The 27,257-nt window shown below is 40.3% G+C and overlaps 1 protein-coding gene across 2 annotated transcripts in view; it reads right to left on the bottom strand.

Annotated features, from left to right (window-relative positions):
• Positions 1-27,257, bottom strand: part of SULF1 (sulfatase 1) — a 226,228-nt gene that overhangs the window by 102,018 nt on the left and 96,953 nt on the right. For both annotated transcript variants that reach the window (XM_011976497.1, XM_011976496.1), the window contains exons 3-4: positions 12,189-12,261; positions 11,653-11,884 (exon numbers count right to left, since the gene is read on the bottom strand). In XM_011976497.1, the coding sequence (XP_011831887.1) occupies positions 11,653-11,824 (172 nt within the window). In that variant the 5' untranslated portion in view covers positions 11,825-11,884; positions 12,189-12,261. The remainder of the gene's footprint in view (positions 1-11,652; positions 11,885-12,188; positions 12,262-27,257) is intronic.

The raw sequence follows: 27,257 nt of genomic DNA, 5'->3' as shown, positions 1-27,257 counted from the left end.
AATTTGATCAGCTCTCATTTCTACAACAAAATTAAGCATTTGAGATCCTACCATCTCAAGTATTTTGCAGAATAGTAAACATACTTCTCCCCTTTGTAATCACAAAGAAAAATAATGCAGGATAATCTGATAATTAAAGCTAGAGTTTTAGCTATGGAGCAGATTCAAAGGCCAGCAGCCCATTGAAGATTATCAGAGAACAACAGCCTGATACACAGAGCATCAAAACCCCCAGCCCAGCACAAATGCAATCTACTAGTGACATTGCTACTAGATTACTAGTGTAGATTATTACTAGAGCATTTTAATCATATGAAAGAAAAGAGAAAAAAATTTTCTTCACTATTAAGTTCCATCAAAATGCCTGTGTTTAATAATAATTAAAAAAGATCTTCAATGCAAGTTGGTATCCTCTAGCAAGCTCACCAAATGTTTGCCAGTTTTTTCTATTAGGATAGCAATATCAATTTATATTTTGATCTATTTATGTACAATTTTTAAGGATAGGTTGTTTGCTTGTGAAAGAGCTATAATTCGATTGCACTCAAAAGTATTTGCATAACTGTAAAATATTCCATTTTAACTTTAAGGATGAAATGGTAACATAAGATTGCTGAGGAAGGAAAAAAAAACTATTTCGATTACTCTATCCAGCCAAACACTGCAGCTGAAACACATCCAAACACTGCAGAAAAGCACAGGCCAGAATTCAATAGTCTTTTCAGGACTCGTCAAGAAGTGCACTACAGAGTACTACAGCCAAGCCCATTGCATTTGAATCTTGGAGCCTCAGATTTCCAACAGGTCCCACTTCTTCCAAAGAAAGGAAGAAAGTCTATGTTTTCCAGCAAGGAAGGAAATCGTAATGCAAACCAGGCAAGCATTCAGGGCAGAAGAGAAGCATGCAATAGTCCAAAAAGCCACAGTTAGTCCCGTGTCTTCATATACTAGCTTTTACCATTCACATGACGCATATGAGAACAGGAGGAAGGTTTCTAATTGGGTCTCATTAGAGCTCCCTAAAATATGCCTCAGCTAGGAGCAATCCCAACTGTTCTTTCTCTTCTGGTTGTCTTCAGGGGATCAAGTAACCTTTTGTAGTCAGTGAATAACATGTCGTGAGTGCCTACTTCATGCAAAACATTCTATCAACCTCAGCATTCTGGGCTGATCTCCCAAGTATAGCATAAACAAAAGAAATGGGAAATTTTCTGCTTCTGGTCTTCAGTAATAAACTCTCTAGACGAGAACCTACATAGAAAAATCACTTGGGGATATTTGCAAAGCAATGCACACGTAACAGTGTGAATACAGCAGTAGCAGGGCATATAAAAATAGAGGGAACTTGGATTGAAGGCTTAATAGGAGTTCTGAAATGAGAGATGAGGACAGATGGAAAAAAAGGAGGAAGTAAATGTCGGATGGGTGAAGTATATCATTGGGGGATTGTGGCGAGTGACAAGTGTGATGCTCTAGAGGTGGGAAGAAACAAGTAGAGTGATGAGAACAACACATTGATTTCCTGGCATGAAGAGGAATATGGAGAATTCTCTTCATGAAATGTGGAAAGCAGATTTAGCAAATAGCTTGAAGGCTGGGCAGAGATACTGGATGTGATAGAATAGAAAAAATGAAGGTAGAGTTATGTTCTGTGTCAAAGTCATGAATGGCATGTTAAGAAAAAAGTTTTTGAAAGATGTTGCTGCTGCAGTGGATTGCAGATTGCAGTGGATTGCAATTGCCTCAAGAGGCGTTGCTATTGCAGTGGTGGTGTGTGGATTGAGGAGGGCACAGCACTGCTGGTCCGCGAAGGGTACAGATGAGGTCGCTGAAGCCGTGTAGCCCTGAGGAGAGAAGAGCTGACCCAAGTGATGTGGTAATGCATGAGAAGGCTGGGAGTTGGCTAACACCTTCAAGTTTTTACCATGAGAAGAAAACTGGAAACCAATAGTTTCACTGATGGTGAAGAAGTAACTAAAAAGGAATATGCCTTATAGGAGATTTAAAAACCCCATTTTACAAAAGTTGCATTTTATATTTGTGTTGGTTGATCACACAGGGGGAATATCCTGGAGATGAGCGGACGAACGGAAACGTAGAAGTGGAAAGAGAGTGAAAGGTGACACTAAAGATGTCTGTCATGTCTCGTTGCTCCCCTTTAGAGTTCTGCAGTAGTTAGTTACTGAGTATCTTGAATTTTGGGAAACCAGCAGGCACTGTTGATGGCTTTTCATTGTCCAGTAGTCTGTTTCAAAGAACAAGCTCCCAGTTTCCTTTATGAGCCTTAGCTGAATTCAAATAAAAGAAAAATGCAGCTGAGGCCATCATCCAAGGTTCTCAATGGCAGCACTGCAATCTCTAGTTTACAGACTCATTTAGACTACAAATATGGGACAGAGATAGAAATCTGATTTAAAGTGAAAATAATATGAAAACAGGGGCTAAAACTTATCCCAATTCATCACTGTGGGAAGTGCCCCAGCCAGGATTCTCCTCTCATTCTCACTATCACCCTTTTCTTAACTAACTGAGCGGATTGTACAGGAGTCCCAACAATCCCTCCAAATGCCCTGGTTCCCACCAGTCCATAGTCAAAGGGAACCAAGACAACACTGGATCCCCATAGGCACTGTTAACAGTACAGCTCCATCCACTGGGGTCCTTGAAAGTGGGAATCTTGGGCCAGGCTCGGTGGCTCATGCCTGTAATCCCAGCACTTTGGGAGGCCAAGTTGGGTGAATCACCTGAGGCGAGGAATTCAAGACCAGCCTGGCCAACATGGTGAAACTCTGTCTCTACTAAAAATATAAAAATTAGCCGGGCGTGGTGGTGGGCACCTGTAGACCCAGCTACTTGGGAGGCTGAGGCAGGAGAATTGCTTGAACCCGGGAGGTGGAGATTGACTCCAGCCTGGGAGACAGAGTGAGACTCTGTCTCATAAAAGCAAAACAAAAAGTGGGAATCTGGTTTGAAGGTTCTCAGTAAAGAGATTCTGAGACAATGTTTGCCCAAATTTAAAAACTCACCTGAAGGGCATAGTAAGCCCCAGAATCCTGTACCCACCCCAAGATACTGGTTTAGTAAGTCCAGGCTGGGGCCTGAGAATTTGTGTTTCTAACTAACCCCGGGTGAAGTTGAAGCTGCCTCTCAGTGAATCTCACCTGGAGAAGTATTCTAGGTTGGACACAGAATCAGGGAAGCCTAGAGCTGGAAGAGACTGTAGTGGGTACCTCATTTTGAGTGATCTAGGTGGCTTAGATTACTGCCAAGATTGTAGGATATATTGTAGACAGGAAAAGGAAACATTGATTTTCTACTTACTCTCAGTGAGGTTCTCTTCTAAGTGCTTCACACAAGCAATTCATTTGATTCAGACAATAATCCTTTGTGGTGGGTGCTAGTAGCTATTATTCCTATATCACAGATAATGAAACAGAGGTGCAGAAGGCTAAATCATGCTGTGCCTAGGGCCACACAGACCCTCAGTGGCAGAACCCAGAAGTAAATGCAGGCAGTCTGCCCAGAGACCATGCTCTTGAGCTCAATCTAGGCTGAGTGTTGGCTGTGACATTGACATTTTCAAGATGAGAAACAGAATTGATGTCTGCTTGCAGTCGCGATAGGTCTCTCTTTCTGCAGTCTCATCTTTCGATTCTTCTCGCCTCTTAGAGGACATACTGACTGACATTAATACCTGTCTCCTCGCCTCCCCTCAGGGCTGAAATGGTCTCAGTGGCTCAGGCACAGATGAGGCATGAGTGGGCTGTGCCTCTGTCTGTCTTTAGCTGCTGACTGCCACTTTGGCGTTAATTGTTGCCTCTGATCTCTGTGGATTCTCTGGGTAGAGACAGATGACGGTGTGCAGGAATCTGAATCTCTTCACTCCACTGTGTTAGTGTGTATCAGTAAGAAAAGCATCGAGCACCTTTTTATGGTTGTGCAATGATTAATGTCAGTCAATAACACTGCCTTACTCTGTATATATTCCCACTGTGACTGTGCCATTGATTTTTTATTGGCAAACCTTACCAAAAATGATTCTGTAATAAAACTCATAGTTACTTATTCACAGCTGTTGAGAGCAGTGGACAGGACAATGTCTATCTGATAGGTGGAAGGGCTCAGTTTTGTTTTAAGCTGAAGCTCTTCACTTCTGTAGGTTTCAGGCCTTTGGTGTCTGAAATGCAAACGGTGCTAATTCTCAGTTATTAGAATAATTATTTCATAGGAATGATATGAATTGTGAAGCTGAACACTCATAACCAGATTCACAAGGCAGTGGTGAGGAGGATACAAATGAGAAGGGAAAGAGCCCTAGACTTGAACATGTGGAAAACATTTGGATTTTGCCATAGATTAGCTTGAGCAAGTCATTTATCCTCTTTAGGTTTGCGTTTCTCATCTGTAAGATGGAGCTTCTAATAGCACTCCCCACTCCGACTAGTTTACAAGGTTGTTGCTGAGCAAGCGGCACGATGCCATCAAAGCACTTCCTGCAAGGAGTGTGCCGACGTGGCTGTGGTTGCCCTATGTGCTCACCCCAACCCCATCACATTAAATTTTCTCCTGCCTCTTCCATCTTCTTTTCTGTAATCTACATCTGAAGTCCAAAAGCTGGAGGACAGAACAGAGGTCAACTACCTTTTCTATGCTGTAAGACCTAAAATGTTGATACTGCTTTTCAAATACAAATATCAGTTCTTCCCCTTTATACACACACTGACTCCTCATCCCAAGCAAAAAGCCCAACTTCATTGTTATTTTAAGTTGTCCCGTGAGGTGGGAGCCAGACGCAAATGCTCTGAAGCAGCCTGACTATGACTGTGTAGCTGGTGTGCATGAACTGCTGACTGGGCTGGCTTGATGAGAGGGAAGGTCCAGGCCACAGCCGAGTCCCAGGACTGCCAAGACACACTGTCCCAGTGCCCCAGTTCCACTGAGAACATCTGCCATTGCTCCTGCAGGATGGGGAATGCTGTGACAGCCATCGGCTATGGATCAGGATGCTGAAGAGGTCAGTGGTGGCTGGGAGTGGGAAAAGTGCCACCCTTCAGGAATCCATTAAGATCCACCATGTTTGCAATGTTGGTGCAGTTAAAAATCAAGGCTCCAGGAGTAGTGCTTTGGATGGAGTGTGTGATAGGTTGTGGCTAGACAGAACCATAGTGAGGAATTTAAATCACTCTATATACTCCAACTGCTTGATTCCCAAAATCATTTCATACAGAATGATTTCATATAAAAATCATTTGTATGAAAAAGGATGGGAGAAAATGTTCCCCTAATTTGGATGACTTTGCTAAAATCACACAGAGATCCTGAATTACTTCATTGACATGTTTAAACTTTAAAGCAAAGTTTTACCTTTCCCGGTACATGTATCTTAGCATTTGAGTATGCAGTATTTTGTATTATTAAACATTAAAATTTTCATCAAAACTGTTTGTCATGTCCAGAGAAACTTGCAGAACCAGAAATTCAATAGTAAATATTGTCATTATCACTTACGGAAGTCCCAGACATGTGGGATTCATATACACCTGGCTTCCTAGAGAGATACTTCCATGTGGATTACAGTGTTCACAGTTCAATGAGTGACAACAATATGCAAACCCAGCTCTTACTGATTGTGGAGGGGTGTTTGTTGATATCATTCTTTTATGATGAAGTAAGGCTAATGCTTTAAATATTTAAGTCGTTTGTATTAGATACTTCCCTGCCATTTTCGCATGCCAACAGTTATTTTCATAGTAAGGTATGAAACATGAAACAGTGATATTTCCTGTATGAAAATGTCTGTATGATCTGTTGAATATTCTAATTCTAAAAGCATAAGCATCTAAAAAAATAACAAAATTAAATGGTATTTTTTTTTCTACCCAAACTGTGGAATTGGCAAGGAAAAAAAAAAAGATGTTTTTTAGCTAAAACCAAAGGGGGAAAAGCCAGTTGGGAGAACAAGGGAAAAAAGAGAAGATAATAAATTAGTCTGGAATGTTTCCAGGTCACTAAGACTCATTATTTCCTCCTGGCCCCTCCAAAAGAGGACAAGGCCATGAAAAGCTACTTACAGGAATGGAAGAAGTTAACATGCCTACAGGGCTACACAGATAAGGTAGGCAAGTGAAGGCAGCCAGGTATAAGAAAAGTCAGAGGGCTTTTGTGTCTTTTCATTGTTTTACTTTTGATAGAGACATGGTTTATAGAGCTTTTCCTGACTATAAGAAAAACAGCAGTATGGTCAATGATAAATGGCACCTGTACCTTGGTGTAAGTATCGAGGGACAGCACAGTAGTGGGGGATCCCAGTGTCTGAGAGCAGCTGCAGCTCCATTTCAAACATCTAAGTGATGACTGCTTCATGGGAATGCAAGCCTTCATTCTTTTGAATTTTCAAGAAATGTCAGAATCTGATTTTTAAATATGTTATATATATTTTAAAATATGATTTTTAAACATTGGCTTAATTCTGAAAAGTATGCTCATCAAACAACACACATCTGTGGGCTAGCTCTGGTCTGAATACCTTGTGTTCTGGCTTCTGCTTTAAAGAAACAAAGTATCTCCATGTACTCATAGCTTCCCTCTACATATGATCTAAGAGAAACATCAGGTGAGTGTTACTGAGATGTTCCTGTCAGGCCAATTTCCTAGGAATGTAAGAAATGCCATATTGAGTCAGATTAATAGTATAATCTGCTCAATATTTTGTTTCTCAGAGTGGCACCAAGGGTCTTTTGGGAAAAATTTAGAGCCCAATCTCTTTGACGCTAGTCTCAGAAAGTTAGAGGAGTCCCTCAAACACTTTTTATTTTCTCCCTTCTGATTTATAAAATATTTCAAGTGTAGGGTATAACAGAATACATATACATCTCCTAGCTTTAACAAAACTTAACATGATTATATTCCTTCAGATATGTATTTTTTCAATTTTGAAATAGAATGTGAATGTGCTGATGCTCTTGGTCATCACTTTTTCCCCAGTGGTAGCCATTATCCCGAACTTCATGTTGATCACTTCCATGCGTGTTTGCTGAGCTTAAAAATTGTAAATCTTCCACTCATTATTCTAGCCTAAAACCCTGAAGTACTTACGGGTATAGGCACAACCTGAACAACTTCTTAAGTTGTGGGAAAAGCAAATTCAGAAGTAAGGGGACGATGGTTAAGTCATTTCATCTTTCCACAGGCTGTTTCCTCCTGGGATGATGATCTTTGTCTTACCCACCCAATTCAAGTGAGATGGCAGTATTCATTCACAATAATGTGAACAAAATGTTCTTTGGAAAAAGATAAAGTGTTATCCACATGCAAGGTTCTAGCACTTTTATTAATGAATTCCTTATGCATCTTACTCCCTTTACAGAGTAATAGTTTGTCCTGAAAGCGAAGGGAAGGGCTCCTGCTCATGATGAACTAATGCTTTCCTCCCTGGCTTGATTTTATAAACTTTGATTATAGCCCTTCTCAGCCTTCATCTTTCTAGACAAACAGATAAGATTGTTTTATGCTTTCCCAATGAGAAAAGTATTCTATTAGAATTTTCATAATTGTTCTTCTAAGTCTTTTCTAAGTCTGTTATTTTCTTTTTGGAGGCACAGTAGCCAAAATTGCCTACAGCATTACAGGTGCAAAAAGGTTTGCATTAGGTGAAGATTTATTAAAGCACTTGGCAAAGACAATTGCACTGGAGTAAAAAACAAAACAAAACCTAACCATATCAAAGCGACAATGAGATACTTCATGCCCATCAGGATGGCATCTATTAAAAACAAAACCAGAAAATAACAAGTGTGGGCATGGATGTGGAAAAATTATGACACTTGTGCTCAGTTGGAGGGAACGAAACACGGTGAGTTGTTATGGAGAACAGTAAGGTGGTTCTTCAAAATAATAAAAATAAAAGTATCATATGATCCAGCAATTCCACTTCTGGGTGTAGCTCCAAAATAACTAAAAGGAAGGTCTTGAAGAGCTCTTTGTACACCCATGTTCACAGCAGCATTATTCCCAATAGGGAAAAGGAGGAAGCAACTCAAATTTCCAACAGTGGATGAATCGGTAAAAAAAAAAATGTGGTACATATATACAATGAAATGTTATTCAGCATTAAAAAGAAAGGACACTCTGACACATGTTACAACATGGATGAGCCTTGAGGACATGAAGGTAAGTAAAATAAGCCAGTCATAAAAAGATAAATGCTGTACGATTTCACCCACATGAGGAATATAGAGTAGTCAAATTCACAGAGACAGAAAGTAGAATGACAGCTGCCAGGATTCAGGGAGAGAGAAAGGGGAGTTGCTGTTTGATGGGCATAGGGTTTTACTTTTGTAAGATGAAAAGAGTTCTGGAGGTGGGTTGCACGCCAATATAAATGTGCTTAACAGTACTGAACTGTACACTTAAAAACGGTTAAGATGGTAAAAAACAAGAACAAAACAACAAACACCCCAAATCTAGGGCAATAATGTTCTAGAAGGATTATGAGCATATTACAGAAAAATAAGGAAAAGTCTCCATCAAGCGGGCACCACCATGAAGAGCATGACTTTTCTGCCAGGAAAGGAGGTCTTCTCCGGACCTCCAACCCACAGTTCACTGTGCTTCCTAGCCATTTTGTTTTGCCAGTGGCCCATCTTTTGCTTCTGTTCCCTCTCTCCCCAAACCTAGAATATTATTATGCATTTGCAGATTGCTTTCAGGAGGCACTGAATAACTATCTGTAGATGGGTGATTAACAGAAGGGATAGTGGTTAAATGCATAGCTGTGGAGACTCAGATCTAATACAGGTCTGGGTTTCGCCATTTACTTGCTCATCACAAGCTACATGACTTCTCTAAGCCTTATTTTTCTCATACATAAATCAAAGAGAGAATAGTAACTACTTCCTAGAGTTGCTGTGAGGGTTAAATAAGCTAGTTCTTTTTTTTTTTTTTTGAGACGTAGTCTCGCTCTATCTCCCAGGCTGGAGTGCAATGGTGTGATCTCAGCTCACTGCAACCTCTGCCTTACCGGGTCAAGCGATTCTCCTGCCCCAGCCTCCTGAGTAGCTGGGATTACAGGTGCCCACCACCACGCCTGGCTAATTTTTGTATTTTTAGTACAGACGGGGTTTCACCATGTTGGCCAGGCTGGTCTTGAACTCCTGACCTCAGGTGATTCACCCACCTCAGCCTCCCAAAGTGCTGGGATTATAGGCGTGAGCCACCACGCCCAGCCAATGAGCTAGTTCTTAGCATGTTATCTGGCTAGAAAATCAAGGAAGGAGTTAAAGGCAAATATGTAGGAAACATCTGAGTGGACTGGACTGAGCCTGGTCTACAACCCTTCACCATGATATTCGCATGCCTTCAACACAAGGCAATACTTGGTAACTGCTCAGAAAATATTTACTGAATGAATAAATGAACTATAGGACAAGGCTGAAAATTTGAATTCTGTTAAAAAATAAAGTTATGAGCAATTTCTTAATATATTTTAAAGACAGTGCTGTATATTGAAGAGGTAGATCGTGATGAATACTTAATATTTATTTCGGGGAATTTTAGCTTGTTTAGAGCCTTATGGGTCCATTTCAAGTTAGTTTAGTGCCCACTATATTCCCAGACACTAGGAGTGCATGAGGAGTGCAGCATAAAACACACCCTTGCTCTCTGGTTGATCTTGGTCAAGTGGAAGGGACAGGCATGGAGGGGCATGGTGGAATGAGCACCATGCTGGAGTCATGTTCTCGGGGTGCAAAGGAAAGTTCCATCAATGCTGCGGGAGGGGAGGGTGGTTTTGGTCTGGGAACACCAAACCCATGACATGAACTGGGTTATGAAGAACAGGTAGGGTTTCTCCAGGTGGAGAACGAGGAAAAGGCAGAGGGGACGAGATGCGCAAAGGCATGGATAGAGGCAATGGGGGTGAAGCCACCAGACACCTTTGGGGAGACGGCAATTGTGTTTATGAGGTACAGAGTGAAAGTGGGGGAAAGGGAAACAGACTTGGGGACAGGTAGGGACTGCATGGCTCAGAACTCATTTGCCCACAGAGGAGAAGGGCTTAATCTCGTGGCAAAGGGAAACCGCAGAAGGGACTTAAGCAGAAAAGTGATCTGATCAGATGGATACTTGAAAGATAACTCTGGCATTGGAGGGAAGGGTGGGCAAGAGAGGCTAAGACTAGAGAAGGCAGGCAGGCCAGGTGACAAACTGGTGAGGGAAAAACTGGGAGAGATGAGAAGATCCAGAGATCTCAGCTGTAGCAAAAGCAATGAATGGGTGAGATGTTAAGGAAGGTGAGTTCAGGTGTGAGGTCAAGCAGAGGGCAAGGATATGTTTAACACTGCAATCCTCATGCAGAGACTGTGCTATTAACATAATAGGTACTAAACTAACTTGAAATGGACCCACAAGGCTCTGAAAAAGCTAAAATTACTTGCTCTGTAAGTGAATGAAAACATTTAAACCATCGCTTACATACATACTAACATCATATGTGCTAAATACAGACTCATGTACTTGTGACACCTTTCATTTTGGCCTTTCGCCTGAAAATCAATACTCTTGTTAATAAAAAAAAAAAGGGTGGGTTGACTCTGCAAACCAACTTCAACAATAATGACCTCTGCTGGCTTTTTAGCGCATTTGCTTCCAGCTGAACCCAAGGAATTAACTTTACTGGGGTCCCACTCTTTGGTTTCAAGTGGGAAAGCAAAGTCCCCTTCCATGGAGATCAAGTGCCAGCATGGAGAGTTTTATCCTCAAGAACCTGAGCCGCAGGAGCTCTGTAAAGAAGCCAGCATGCTCTGCTAGAAGATTCGACTCGCAGTCAGGTTGAATGTGATGGCTAAGCACAGCTGGGTGATGCCTGAGAGCAAGGAATTTGAGTTCAGGAAAGGAACTGAGGAGTGGTAGTGACATCTTGTAGGGGCAAGCTTTCTATCTGCCTTGCACTAGCGGCACTAGAAGAATTGGCCCTCGGCTTATGAACAAGACCCTAGGGCTGGACCATTGAAGACGGTGAGAAGATAAGAAACCCAATCAGATGATACAGACAGTAAGTTAGAATCACTAGATTTTGGCAAGCTTTCTGGGTGCTCTACAATTAGCCTAGGCAAGCTAATTAAAAAAGCATCATATCTAAGATAGTAGTAAGTGAATTCTCTACCAAAAGACATATAGAACACTGCAACTTTCAATTACCTAATGATTTCTATGACAAACTGTGAATAAGTAATCCATTCTAATAATAATAACCACTGAAAGTTCCTTTAGTACAGTCTATATTCATATCCATTGCATAGAATTACAGTCACATCCTCATACTCTCTGAAACAACTTTGCCCAAGTATTTTTACAATTTCTTAAAGGAGGGTTTTCAATCCTTTACTTCTACAATCTTCAGTGCTGACCTTCTTCCTCCATCGTCCTACTCCTCCAGGCCCTTTCCCCGACCATTTCAAAAGTATAACATCAGAAAAGTAATGCTGAAACACAAACCAAATGCCTTATGATCAATACAAGTTCATTGCATAAACGAGGATGTTGGTTAAGGTGCAATAATTAAGTGCAAAACCTCAAAATGTCTACTGATAATCCTGTGACTCTATAAAGCATCTGAACAAAAGAGACTAACAAGTGAAGAGTCCAGTGTCTCACCCAGCTCCACATCTTGATCATCGGTAAGCACAAGAATAATGTTGGGTCGAATGTTTTTTCGTTCCTGCTGTATCCGTCCTCTGAACCTCGGGGATCTGACAGTCGAACAGAGGCTTCCCAGCAATTCTGTGCCCAGGACAGCCAAAACCAGAGCACAGCAAGAATACTTCATTGTATTTGGTCCAATGTTGCAAAACTGACAAAATGTCTCCGTCTCCTGATTTCTGGAGTTCTGGGCAGTCAGAGAAAAACGGAGACGGTGAGACTAAAATGAAATCCAAACTCCAAGCACAGTTGCAGAAAAAGGGCTACAAATAAGTCAGTATTGGCACATAAGCTGGCAGAGACAGGGTTGTACATGAGTCAGAAATAGCAAACCCTCACAAGCGCTGGGTAGTTTTTTAAGCACTTGATTATTTTGCAAATTCACTTTTGTCCTTTATTCTCATTCCAACTTTTCCTATTTCAATTCATTGCCAAAATAGAATTTCCAACACAGAGTTCAAATGTAAAAGCTTTCTGACAAGAGCTAATACCTTGAATTAGGTATCCTGGTTGAATAATCAATTTCTATTCTCAGAGGTATTCAGAACATCTGCAGATAGGGTCCTGGAAGGAGGAGAAAAAAATACAAAGGAAATATCAGTCAACGATTTTAAAAACAGATTTTCGATCTGAAGTAGTCTCTTGCAACAGCATATTATATGTGTATATATTATATATACTTTTTCTTCTGTGCTCCAAAAGGGAGGAACAGAAGCAAACAACTTTCAGAACTGCAGAACTGCTAACAAATGACTCAAATGCTATCTTCATTTCATAATCAGCTCCATAAAAGGGTGGTAAGGTATCGCCCTGCTCACACTCTGACAGTACTTTACACATCCCCAACAGAGCTGACGATCGATTAGGAAGAGCCAGCAGTGCCAGGGAAACAACAGAGCATTGGGAACGAGTGTTTGCATGTGGGAAGCAGATGGCGCAAGGGGCCTGTTGGGGAGCGCTGACTCACCTGCGTGTGATACTGAGTACCTAGCAAGCAGAACGAAACACACGCCACACCTGTCATTTGTCATCTGCATTATATCATTCACTACCCAGGAGAGTCTTTTCCGCTGACAAAGACTTCATAGTAAGTGACTGGGACAATTTTTTCCAGCCTCTGGAAACCTCCTCACTGTACCCCATCAATCAATCACCAGAAGGAAAAGGTGCTTCCTCCGTGCAAGGCTGGTTCCCCTGTCCTCAGCTTGTGCCGGCACCTAAGTGGACAGAACACCCTTTTGATTGTCAATCACCAGGCTTACTGCTGGCGAGACCGGTAAGGCACAGATAGCACAGGGGTTTCGCTTTGCTGCAGATCTTAAACCTGCGAAGCAAAACGATTGATTGGCCCTGAGGTTGGAGTTAGCGGCTACCCTTCCACATTAAAAAATAAATAAATAAAATCCAGAAGGGCGAGCTGCAAAATCTTTGCAAAGCTGCACAGAAGGAGGCTTTTGAAAGGGTTGGAAAAATGCCCCTCTCACTTTGGAACACTAACCTGCTGAAAGCTTTTCTCTTGGAAAGATAGCAAAGGGCTCATTAAAAAAATAAAATCTTTGTCTCATATGTCATGAGGGAACAACTTTATGGGAATTTAGACTGCCCTAAAATTAATTAGATAGCAGTCTGTTTCATCAGTCACTCAGTCCCCATACACCTAAGAATCTGTATTTTGATCTGCAACAATAAACTGGCATTGGATAAGTAGGCATAACTAATTAAGTGTAAGCATCGCATAGCAGGAGGAAAGGGCTCCATCTCTCAACTTCATGCCCTTAATTCTGGAGGGTGACAGGGGGTAGTGAAAGAAGAAAGACTGGATACCATATACATTATTTTGTTTTACACAAACACACACATATTTTAAACTTTATGAGCTGTTTTGTAAACAGTTCTAATGCTTTTCACTCTGCAGCCTGTAATTATACTGCAGGAGAGAGAAAGAGACAAAAAGAAATAGGTTTTTAAACAAAACTCTAGTGTCTGCAGCCAGGCAGTCCTGACTACATTATCTGCAACACACAAGCCAGCTCCAATTGATAACGGAGCTCTGTAGAAGTCACTAATGTAAGATTTGGTGCTTTCTTCTTAATAACTCAGGGTGATTCCACAGTGATTGCTGTGCATGCCGAACACTGAAAGCCTGCAATTATTCTGCACTGACTGTTTGACTTCTGTGCATTTGTTTTAAATCGTGAGACACTTGATACAGGCACGAAGGGATAGGAAAACTAAAGGAATAAAATGACAAACAATGGCTTGTTCTCACAAAGCATGGGTCAGGCTAAATAGTTAAATACAGAAATTTCTTAAGAGGTTGGTTCTTTAAGTAGTAAAACTTTGCTCACCTCTCAAAGCCTGCAGAGGTGTGTGAAGGGAGAGTTTGTGAAGACGGCATTTGTGCACCCACTATAGTGTAAACCAACCTCTGCTGACAGTAGCAACCCGGGAGGAACAATTTCAGGCTCACTACATTAGACAAACAGTGGCATTTGAGTTTAAATAATCAGCAACACGAGAAACTGGAAGTTCTTGACAATTCAGATGCTGATAACCTTTGCTGGAACCCAATCAACACTGCTAGTTATTCTTTTCTTTATCTTATTTACTTTACTTCTTCCTTTAGGGAAAAGCAAATTAGCTTTAATGATACCTTTGTGTAAACTACATCAAAAATCATTTCCTAATATGGAAAAGAGAGATGGTTTTTTCCTACGAAGCGAACTTCCCTTCTGGTGAATGAAAAGTGCAGAAAAGATCTACATTATTTTCTGCCATGGTTTATCTTAGTTTTTAACTAAAATTTTTTATTTTTATTGACAAATGATAATTATGTATATTTACGGGGTTCAATTTGATGTTTTGATATATGTGTACTTTGTGGAATGATTATATCAAGCTAATTAACAGTCTATCTCCTCACATGCTTATCATTTTTTTTTTGTAGTGAGAACATTGAAGAATCTACTCTGTTAGCATTTTTGAAACATACAATTAATTCATTGTTATTAACTGTGGTCACCTTGCTGGGCAACAGATCTTGAAAGTTTATTCCTCCTGTCTCACTAGAACTTTGGACCCTTTGGTCAGCTTCCCCCACCACCACCACCATTCAATTCAGGGAATTCGTACCTACAAGGATATACATTAAGTGGTCAAGAAAATTGAATTTTTCACCTAGTCTGGCCAGCAAGAGTCCTCTCTCTCTTTCATCTCATCTTCCTTCACGAAAACACACAAAACATGCCATTCTAGAAACACTGCACACAGACAATTCTTTATTCGAAAATGACCTTTCAAAGCCTGTCATCCTCTTACTGCCTGGTTTCCAGCTCCAGAAGGAAAAGAAGTAAAGAAGGGAAAAAAATCCTGACAGACAAAATGCAGAGCTTGACAGAAGAGACAAGGATGCAATGTTTGAATTGGATACTTTGTGGTGGACAACAAGAGTCCTTAGAGACTAGCAATTGGTCTTGAGAAAGAGTAGAAAATGAAAGAAATGTAGAAAGGTTTTTCTCACACATACAAAGTGAGTTTGAAGAACAGTGTTTTATTCTTCACCGATCAAGACCAGGATATAAGCTGCTTTTACTCCAACCCATAAAATGACAACAGCAGTTGTAGTTATGGCCAATTGGTGTGGAAAGTTTATAGGACTTTGTTTAGGGTGGTCAAGCCAAATTATAAAAGTGGCAATAAATGTTTCAAGTCACACGTAAAAGAAAAAGAAAAACAAAAAAAGACTGGAAAGATGTCCAACCAACTGGATAGAAAGTTTAGGTCACATATGTTTGTCCCGCAATACCCCAATCTAAACTCAAGCCCTGTTGCTCCCAAAGGTTTAAGGGGATCTCTGTCTTCCCCAATCCCCCCTTTGGCTGGGCAGTTTGGTGCTAGGTCTCTAGAGGGGATGGTGGCCAATACATCAACAGCACCCTGCTTTTGTCTACAGCAGCAAAGTATAGTTTGGGACTTTTGGGGGACCCTGTGACCCTTTTGGGAGGTTCATGAGGTCAGAACTATTTTGATAAGAATACTGACACATTATTTGCTTTCTTCACTGTGCTGACATTTCTACAGATGATGTAAGAGCAATGGTACGTACAGCCACTTTCCGCTTTTGTCTTAGCATGAATGATAAAAGCTTCACATATAGTAAAAACAAACAAAAAAACAAAAACAAAAACAAAAATCCAGCTTCATTAAGATGAGGCAGTAAAATCACTAATTTTATGAAACCGTGACCTTGAGTGCACATGTTTTCTTTTCACTGTTCTGTTTTTTGAGATAGGAGGTTCACTCAAAGTCCCTTGTTGGCTAGGGGAGTATGATGGCTGTCTTGAGGAAAGGCATGAGGGTGGCTGAGCTGCAAGCTAAAGTGGCTTTAAACAAAAAAAATGAAACACTACTTTTACTTAAAATAATTTTTTTGGACTTGGATATTTGGCAGACATTTTACCAAATAATGAATGAAATAAGCCTATCATTTCAAGGGAAACAATTGACAGTGTTTGTTACCAATGATAGAAATCTACCTTTCAAGCTAAAATTAGAATTTTGGAAAGCTTGTATACTCCACTTGGCAGACTTCCAATAAGTAACTTTTTCTGATGACAATGATAGTGATGTTAACAAATGTTATTTTTTGATATTGTAAAATGAAATGAGTCAACATTTAGAATATTTGCATAGTTCAGTGAACTGAATTTCCCAAATGATCACAGTGCTATAAAATCTTACATGAGTAAAATATTCATTCAAAGTACAAGATGACCACTGGATTCTATTGTAACAGAATGAAAAGTTCATTGATATGGTTTCAGATTTCTTAACACAACTAACCTTTAATGAATTATCACTTGCCAAGTTTTGTTGTAGTATCAAAGAATATCCACAAGTATCTGAAAAAGCTATTAAAATGCTTCTACCTTTCCAACTACTTATTCATGTCAGTCTGGATTTTATTACTGTACTTCAGCCAGAACAATGTATTTCAACAGATTGAATGTAGAAGCAGAAATAAGAATTCGACTTTCTTCTTTTCAGATAAACAGTAAAGACATTTGCAAAAATGTAAAACGAATTCATAATTTATTCACAATTTTTTTTTTGTTTGGAAAATATAGTTTTTTAAATAAAATACATCATTTAGGTTAACATATAATAGATTCATTATTTTCAAAAGAATCAAATATTTTAAAATTTTATCAGTTTTCACTTCTAAGTATTAATAATTAAAATCCACATAAAAACTGTTGGGGCAAGAGTCTTCAATAAATTTTAATTATATAAAGGGATACTGAGCCCAACCAAAGGGTTTGAGAATTGCTGACTTATAGTGTACCTTGTTCTATAGTTAAGCCCAGACTCTCACATTTAAGGCTCTAGGTCTGGCCCTAGTCACAAGCTTCTCATTTACTTTTTTTCCTTAAAGCCTTGAAACTGTCCTCAGTTCTAAATGCCTGGTCTCAGATAAAAGTTGTTGATGAGTGATAAAATTCTGTGTTTTTTTATTCCCCAAGGATAACATAAAATTTTACAAATGAATGCCCACGCAGCTAAAGTATACAAGGGACAGGGTCAGAACAACCCACTTGCCACAGAAAAAAACCTCTCTAGGATGGGGCAAAAGAATTATTTCTAGTACGAAGCAATGGCACTTTATAGTTAGGCCAGAGAAAAAAGGGACACCATAACCAGTTGAAACAGCAGGGACAGGGGAGATTATGCAGTTATGTGAAGCTGAATTTAGCCAGAACACACTTAGATTATTGTCAGAGGCAAGCAAAGTAGAATTACGCCAGCAAGAAGCTGGTACCCACATCTCATCCTCCCATCCCACATTACTGTCTACATACATTTCTTAGGATTAGTTAACATGGCCCTTTCTCATTAATTTTGGCTTTTGAGTCTCCCAGAGATTACTTCTTTTCTTTAGAGTAAGCCTTCAGGATGCGCTATCTTCTTTATAATATATGTGAATCCACGAAGAAGTTAATTTCTTCTTTTAACAACCCCATAGCTGGCAAAGTTCACCTACTGTTAATCTCCAGAAAGCCTGTTTCCTGGTCTAATTTATTACAACTCCAAGCAAAGAAGATAGACAATCATCCCCTCCTGGTGTAGTAACACTTTTATTCTCCTTGAATAATAAATCCTCTTCCAACAAACAATGACGCTGAAAAGTGTATGCCTGTGACCTGGAGCACCTGTGGGGAAATATTTGGCTAAATCATGAGATCTTCCTTTCTCCTCTCCTCCTCCCACCCAACACTGTGAATCTTGAAATTGGAAGGAATCTTCAAAAGTCATCTATTCACACAGTGGTGAGTGTTGTTTATCCCTGGTGTATGGGGAGGGAGAGGGACAGGTTTTATTTTTTGGCTGAATTCATGTATATATTGAATTTTTTCAATAATTGGTTGCATTACAAAACATAGAAATAAATAAACTTAAGTTTTCTAGGTTTTTCTCTCTGTCTTCTCAGGGAGGAAGAAAATAGACGGAGTAGAAGATTGAGAAGGATTAAGTGAGAGTTGAAGAGTGAGAAGGATGAAGTGAGAAATGTACCTTTGAGACTCTGCCTCATAAAAGGAGGAACTAAAACCATATAAAATCAAGCTTCTGAAGGGCATTTTAGAGAATGCATAAAGTCCAAATTAAAATTTGTCCAGCTTCTTTCGGATGAAATGAACAAGAAAAAGGAAAACAAACTGATCTAGATATTATGAAAACCACCGGAAGAACTCAATATTCCTGAAGCATATGTTACAAAGTGTCTAAAGGGACTAATAATGGTCATTGGTGACCAATTGTGGTCCAAATGATCAATGGTTTCAACAGTGGCAGTGAGATCCAAGAGAATGAGAACAAAGAGACAACTGGAATTCCAAAAGAAGAGGCAATGGAAACTTCAGTTAAAGTGGATTTGTATGAAATACTATGCAGCCATAAAAAGGAATGAGATCATGTCCTTTGCAGGAACATGGATGAACTTGGAAGCCATTATCCTCAGCAAACTAACACAGGAACAGAAAACCAAACAGCACATGTTCTCACTTATAGGTGGGAGGTGAATGATGAGAACACATGGACATATGTGGGGGAACAGCACATGCTAAGGCCTGTTGAGGGGTTTTTAGGGTTGGGGGAGGGAGAGCATCAGGAAGAATAGCTAATGGATGCTGGGCTTAACACCTAGATAAAGGGATAACATGTGCAGCGAGCCACCACGACACACATTTACCTATGTAACAAACCTGCACATCCTGTACATGTACCCCTGGACTTAAAATAAAAGTTGATGAAAAAAAATAAAGTGGGTTTGGTGGAAGGACAACAATATTGTTAAAAAGAACTAGAATGTGATCTTGGGCATCTTAGCTATGTCTTTAAATATATGATTTATTACATTAAATTTCATTAAATTGGCCTTTGGTTTTATACATTTATAGCTTATTTGTACAGAAGTATCTTGAGATACTGCATTAGTCAGCAGAAGTAGTTTGTTGCAATAACAAAGAAATTCCAAATATGATAAAAGCATATTTGTCACTTGTACTGCAAGTCACACACAGGATGGCAGAGAGCTCTGCTCTGCCCAGCCATACATGGATGCTCACTGACGGGGGCAGTGTTGTCCTGTTGCTGCAATAAGTAGACCAAGAAGCAAGGGAAAAATAAGCTCAAGAATTTTGCAGGAGCTTTTCAGGGCTTCAACCTGAAAGTGACCCAGTTCACTTCTAACATTTCATTGGATGTGATTAGTCATGTGGCCCCACTCAACTGCAAGGGCATTGGAAAATTTAGCAGACCAAAGTGTTTGCTGAGCACTAATGTCTATGCCACAAACTTTATGTTTCATTAGTACCCCATGTCTTTCTCTTTCTCTACACACACACACACCACACACACACACATACACGTGTGTATGCCCACACACATACTTAAGATATGTGTATAAATATACGTACCCACACACAGACACATATCTCAAGTAACGAAGAAACAATCTTTCTCACAGTATAAAGTTCAATCATTCTTAGGTACTAAAAATATACTTTCGGCAGATTCGGGCATTTTTTATACATGTTTCATTTTAGTCTGTTTTCCTGATGTACATAATCTGGCACAATGCAAATTTTTTAAAGTTCCACAATTCTCGAGATACGTTTAAGTTGAAGTAAATATTTTAAAAAAGACAATTAGATGGTATATTTATGTTTCGAAAGCATTTCTGGAAACACTATCTCATACTATGAGAAATGGTTTCGAAACATAAATATACCGTCTGAAAATCATTTCTTGAAATACTATCTCGCAGTCGTATGTAGGAAGAGGAACACCTGACTTTACTACATAAATGAAGCTGCAGTCAAGAGAATCCCACTAGCATACTTCCTTTTTGAGATGGAGTCTCACCTGTTGCCCAGGCTGGAGTGCAGTGGCATGATCTTGGCTCACTGCAACCTCCACCTCCCAGGTTCAAGTGATTCTCTTGTCTCAACCTCCTGAGTGGCTGAGATTACAGGTATACACCACCACACCTGGCTAATTTTTATATTTTTAATAGAGATGGGGTTTCACCATGTTGGCGGGCTGGTCTCGAACTCCTGACCTCAAGTGATCTGCCTGTCCTGGCCTCCCAAAGTGCTGGGATTACAGGTGTTAGCCACCGCGACCGTCCACTGGCCTACTTTCTATGCCATTAAGTTCACTGCCAATATAATGCTCTCTAACTTCTTCTAGGCGGTAAACACAGCAGAATGGGGAAACAAGCAGAGAAAGGACCAGGAAAGAAAGCTCTGGGAAACAGTGTGAAGGAGGTAATCGCATTTCAAAAGACAATTCTCTTTCCTAGCTCAAGGCAAATTATGGAGATTAGCTGTATTTTTTCCAAAATGTATTACTTACAGGAGAACCTTAAAAAAAAATCAAACATTTAAGCCGGGCACGGTGGCTCACACGTATAATCCCAGCACTTTGGCAGGCTGAGGTGGGCAGATCACCTAAGGTCAGGAGTTCGAGACCAGCCTGACCAACTTGGTGAAACCCCGTCTCTACTAAAAATACAAAAACTAGCTGTGTGTGGTGTCTGGCACCTGTAGTCCCAGTTGCACGGGAGGCAGAGGCAGGAGAATTGCTTGAACCTGGAAGGCGGAGTTTGCAGTGAGCTGAGATCATGCCACTGCACTCCAGCCTGGGCGACAGAGTGAGACTCGGTCTCAAAAAAAAAAAAAAAAAAATTCAAACATCCTATTAAAGCCAATGTCTTTGCTTGGAGACATTTTCAAGGAAATTTTAAAATTCAGATTAGTTTATGTATTAATATTTTTAAAAATTGTCCTTTACAAGTTGTACTGGGAAATAGTGTTTTGAGATCTTTTGTCCTAATGGTTAAATACATAATTCCCAGTCTTTAAATAACAAAATCATCCTCACCATGTACCTAAATCCCTGAGCTATCTTCAGACATTGGGTCCCCTTCAGCTCTGTACTCCTCTCTCAATGACTAACAAGCACAGCTTTACAATTATCAAGTAAAAAGAGCAACCCTACTTAAATTTCTCGTGAAATTCAGGTCTGCAGTCTTGGAAAATATCACAGTAGAAAAAACTCAGTAACTAGTATGCCCATCTAGGAAAATTAATTTACTGTATTAATCTTAGCAATAAAGCATATAATGAATAAAAATTGCCTATCAGTTATCATTGACACTAGTGTAATCTATGATATTCTTATTCAATCAAATTCACCTTCCTATCTTCAAATCACTATCTGGACATAGAGATATTTATAAATTTCTATTTTTTCCTTTTTTTTGAGATCGAGTCTTGTTCTGTTGCCTGGGCTGGAGTGCAGTGGTGTGATCCAGGCTCACTGCAACTTCCGCCTCCAGGTTCAAGCAATTCTCCTGTCTCAGCCTCCTGAGTAGCTGGGATTACAAGTGTGCACCACCACACCCAGCTAATTTTTGTATTTTTAGTAGAGAGGGGGTTTCACTATGTTGACCAGGCTGGTCTTGAACTCCTGACCTCTGATGATCCACCCACCTTGGCCTCCCAAAGTGCTGGGATTATAGGCGTGAGCCACCGCGTCTGGCCAATTTCTTTTCTTTTCTTTCTTTTTTTTTTAGAAAGACTAACAACTCAAGAGATACAACAGGAGATTTCTAAAGCCATAATTTTCCTAACATTTATAGATTCAAATAATGAATCGGTAGTGCCTTGAAACTTTATGACATCTGTCTTAGTTCACTTGCTGGACAGAAGTAGGGAAATACTTTAGCTAATAAAAACTTAGCATTTTACTCTAATGTTACAAAAGAGTAACCTTTATGAAGTTTTATGCATAAGAATTTATAGAATGAAAATGTTAAGAGCCACATTAGCATCCTAAGCTGTTACTTATCTTATATGTGAAATAAATCTTCCTGAAAAGGCTCAGATTATGATCTAGGTCCATGGGCATATAAGGCAAATTTACACTTACTGTCACTGTGGAGTGTCTTTATAAATAGATGTTTATAGGTGGACCAGTCCTTAGAATTCTTCCATACAAACGCCCAGTGGTGTTCCACTTCCAGAATTTATTTTCTCACTCATTACACTCTACTTTGTTTTAAACCTTCATTTCTCAGCACACACAAGAACAGCACTTGTCACACAAAGCAGCTGATATAATTAAACCAGATGATGGGCCCCACACGTAAAGCCAGCCATTCATGAAAGCTGGTCACCAGAGGCCATTTCAAACAATGCATATTTTAAAGTCATCTAAAGTAATCCCTTCTCTCTGCTGATTTGGTTTCCATGAAGTCTTAAGCACATGTGTGCTGCAAAAAGGAGGTTTATTAAAACCTGATGTGATATTACAGATTATAGTACAACAGGGTTGGGTTGATTTTAATATCTGTCTTCAAAAAGAAAAGCAATCTTTAATAATATTTGCAAGCTTACTAAAACATCATGCATGGAAAGGAAGCTAGATGATGTTTATTAATTAAGGAAAAACAAAAATAAAGACTGCACTCATGTTCTCTTGATTAGGGTATATATAAAATTTGCATAAAAATTGGGGGGAAACGAAAACAGTTTTTACGGATGAGTGGATTAGCCAAACATAGCAACTATTTTCCAACTATAGTGAGGAGCTTGGTTTATTTGGAAAATGCTTTATAAAGTTGTGAATCTGAAGTCTAACATTCCCTTGGCCCGCTCTGGTGAAATATTATGAAATGTGTCATAGAACAACATTTGACAATTTCAAAATATTAATAGCTGTCATCATTAATAGAAGTATGCTAAGTCTGGCTGCCTGCAAAGTTTACCAGGGCTCCTAAAGTTTACCGAGACCTCCAGCCCTGGTGGACTTCTAGATGTTTTGTTAATTTGCTGGTTCTCTCTGATCTTTCTTTGTGTTTCATGACTGTATTTAGTTTCAATCAGGGATGAAAATACAAAGGCTTGGATTTGACATGCGTCTGGTCCTCCATATCAGGATCTCTTGCATACAGCATATGCTTGAAGTACACACGAAAGGAAGCATGTAAATGATAATAAACTGTTTTTGCGAAATCAGCAAAAGTAGTGCTCTGGCACGCAGGCCATCTACTTTTTCTCCTTGGAACATGGCTTCAGGGGACAGATGGTATATGAGAAAGGAGGTTAGCAAGCCTGACTTTGGAGAGCTAATGTGAAGGAGGTGTTCTGGAAAACACCTTGTGGAATCTCTTAGTCTGAAAAGGATCTTAAAGTTCACCTCCATCAACCTTTAGTGAATAAAACTTCTCATTCATCAGTGAATAATGTCCCTGTGTGGGTAACAAGGGACTCACTAGGCCACCTGTTTAGTTTAGGGTGAGATTTCAGATTAGGAAATTCTCCCTTTTATTGAACAAAAATCTGCCTTCCCCTTTCTTCTAGATGCTTACTCATGCTCTATTCTTCTGAGCCACACAAAACAATTCTATATATTTTTTTACATAACAAATGATTTAAATAATTCAAGATTGTTTCTATCTAACTCCTAAATCATCTCTTACAAAACATACCTACGTGGTGGTTTACTCGTAATTACGGGAGAGAGTTGGAAGGGATTATTTTTAATTTGGCCATTGGTTGGTTAACTATTGGATCAATAAATCCTATAAAACTGTAGTTACACAAATAGCAAGCCAGCATATTTAATGCCCATCTGGCTCAAAGGGATTTTGACTACTAGACTACTGCAAATCAATGGTTTCCAAATTCACTAAGAAAAATGTCCTTATGTACCACTATTTTCATGCTTGAACTAAATCCAAATCAGAAATCTTCCAAAATTTGCATAATTAAATTGCTAATTAGTTTTATTGGAGAATAAAGCCAGGCAAGAAAGATGAAGATCCAGGCTAGCGTCATAATCCAAGTACTGATTTTTAAAAAAATTCCTTGACAACTTACTGATTTCCTTCTAGTAATTAGATTTTGAGGAAGCTTTTCTTCCCAAAAGAAACATCTCTACCACACATGGCTCCTAACTTCAGAATACTGGATACTTTAAAAGAGCTATGCAAGAGAAGAACAACCCTTAAACAAGGGTCCTAGGCTCAAGTACTTAATTCATAACGTGGAGCAGAGGTTCATCAGAATCACCTAGAAGTCTTGTTAATTACTCCAGCGTTTTTGATTCTGGGATGAGGCCTATACAATTGCTTTTTTTTTTCCAAATGGAGTCTTGCTCTGTCACCTAGGCTGGAATGCAATTGCGCAATCTCGGCTCACTGCAAGCTCCACCTCCCGGGTTCACACCATTCTCCTGCCTCAGCCTCCCGAGTAGCTGGGACTACAGGCGCCCAACACCACGCCTGGCTAATTTTTAAAATTTTTTTAGTAGAGATGGAGTTTCACCATTTTGGCCAGGATGGTCTCAATCTCCTGACCTCGTGATCCACCTGCCTCGGCCTCCCAAAGTGCTGGGATTACAGGCATGAGCCACCAAGCCCAACCAAAATTGCTTTTTTTTGTGATGGAATTTCACTCTTGTTGCCCAGGCTGGAGTGCAGTAGCGTGATCTCAGCTCACTGCAACCTCCACCTCGCCTCCTGAGTAGCTGGGACTACAGGCGCGCACCACCATGCCCAGCTAATTTTTGTATTTTTGGGAGAGACGAGGTTTCAACATGTTGGCCAGGCAAGTCTTGAACTCCTGGCCTCTGGTGATCTGCCCACCTTGGCCTCTCAAAGTGCTGGGATTACAGGCGTAAGCTGCCATGCTCGGCCTTAAAATTGCATTTCTAGCAAGTTCCCAGGTGATGCTGATGCTGACGGTACTGGTCTACAGTACAGCGATCAATCCACTAGCACCAATGAAAGGAAAAGTGAAGCCCAGCCAAGCAGGTGTTGCAAGTCTCTTCCATGAAGGCTGACTCCTCAGACCTTTGCATGGGCTGAGGCAGCTAAGCATTTACAAGATAGGATTAATGATACTGCCAATTATTTTGTAGCTGATAGGACTGTATTTAGGATCATCCTTCCCAGAGTTGCCAAGAAGGCAAACATGCCAACACACAGTCTATCCTAGGCATCAACAACTGAAGGAGTTTTCCATGGGAGAACCTTCACCTCCTTCAACAAGTATCCAGAAGTGTTCTTTTGAGTGGCTTTCAAATGACCAGCTAACATCTCTTTCCATGTCTGAAGGAATAAGATTGCTCAAATTCAAAATTCTTGACATATGTGAACTAACAGGCTCTAACAGGGGCCCACGCTGGAGTTTGTTAATAAGCTCAAAGATAGGTTCACCACTCTCAGGTTGAAATTTTCATCTTAAGGTAAATTATTACCAGAGATTAAGGAGGCAGAGTGAGTTACTTGGCTTTTGTTTTCATAAAGCCCTGATTCAGTTTACCAATTCTGTTCAGCCTTATCTGCCAATCACCCCCTGTGGGCCTTTCATCACCTATGGCCTCCTCTTTGAGACAATGGCAGGTGAATGTAGCTGCAGTAGGAAACAAACTTTGAATCGATTAAACAATATGATCCAAAAAATGTATGAAACCACCATGATAGGAAAGACACCATGACATTAGGTGCTCCTGGGAATGCTGAGCTGAATCCTTCGTCCCACACTGTGGAAGAGTAGGTAAAGGGATGTGGCCACACAAAGTGAGCTGGAAAAGTGGGGCAGGATTCACGGGGACCAGGTGCAGTGGGTTGAAATTGGGCCAAGGTCATGTTTGCAACCTTCGAAACGACTTTATCTACCTCAATTCTTATCGCAGCAACCCCAAATTGGGACACGTGGTCTGATACCCGGTTGAGAAGGGAAAACAATTTTGGAGCCCTGGTTTTCCAGTTGCCTGACTTCAGGGAGTAACTTCCAGCACCACGTGGACTAGTGCCAGGACCTTGGCACAACCAAAAGGGTTCATGTCTGGTCTTCTTTCCTTCTCTCTTTTTGCTGCCTTTTCCCCTCACCCCCTCATTTTATCGCCAGCTCCTCCTTCATTCCTCAGATCCTACAGCCCCATTCTGCCCCCGACTGACAAAAGTCCCTCACCACTCCACTTTTTTCTTTTTGTTCTCCTGAGTTTCCAACTTCCCACAATTTCCAAGATGTGGATGACACTCAACTCTTAATCAAGAAGCAAGAATTTTTGCTAATATCCATTGAGCATGTGCCATGTATTAGACCTTTCATAGTCATTAGTTTATCATAGCCACACACCAATGAAGTAGGAACTATTTTCACTCTTTTTTTTTTTTTTAAACGAGAAAACTGAGATTCAGGGAAGTTCAGGGATCTGTTCAAGATTACACAGTAAGGGCAGAACGGGGACGACCCCACACCAACATCTTTCTTCGTAAGTGTTCTGTTTTTGCATTTTCTCTTGAAGTGCATTTTCACTCTAAAAGATCTTGTATGTCTAGAGAATTTCAAACTGGCAAAATTAATGGGGGGAAATTTTGAGGGGCAAAAATGAGCTTCAGGTGAATCTGCCACTGTGCCTTACAGTATCTCCCTGGGAGAACAAAACAGGCCATCAGTATTGCAGCCACACACCACGTACAGCCCCCCTTTCACCTTCCAAACAGAAGCGGACCCCTCAGAACTCACTAAAACAAAGAGTCGTTGCTGGGTGAGAGAGTGGACTGGCATGGTTAAACATGAATATTCAGGACCACGAGTCACAGCTCCATGAATTCGAGGGTCTCCTCTATTTGTATTTAGCATTGTGGAGTCGCGAGACAACTTGCAATGATTAATTAATCCTTGGTAACAAGGCAGAAGGTGAAATAATTTGTGCATAGTCACGCAGTCGGTCATTCTCAGGCTCCGAGTTAGTACGGGTGTGCTTGGTTTTCCAGAAACAGAAAGCTGTCCTTAACCCACACCTTAATGAGTGACATCATCTTCAATATCCCCAGTCCATGAAAATTCCATTCTCTGAGATCCGCCTCCCAACCCAGCCCCAGCAGGACTTGTCTCCCCAACTTCAAGGAGATGAGGCCAGGCATCCTGGCTTGTGGGGTGCAGGAGGCACAATCTAGCTAATACTTTGCATTTGGCTGCTTGTGG

The sequence above is a fragment of the Mandrillus leucophaeus genome, unplaced genomic scaffold (genome assembly GCF_000951045.1).
Source record: "Mandrillus leucophaeus isolate KB7577 unplaced genomic scaffold, Mleu.le_1.0 Scaffold167, whole genome shotgun sequence".
Lineage (NCBI taxonomy): Eukaryota > Metazoa > Chordata > Mammalia > Primates > Cercopithecidae > Mandrillus > Mandrillus leucophaeus.
Note: the sequence above shows the minus strand (reverse complement) of the source record. Positions and strands in the feature narration are given on the sequence as shown.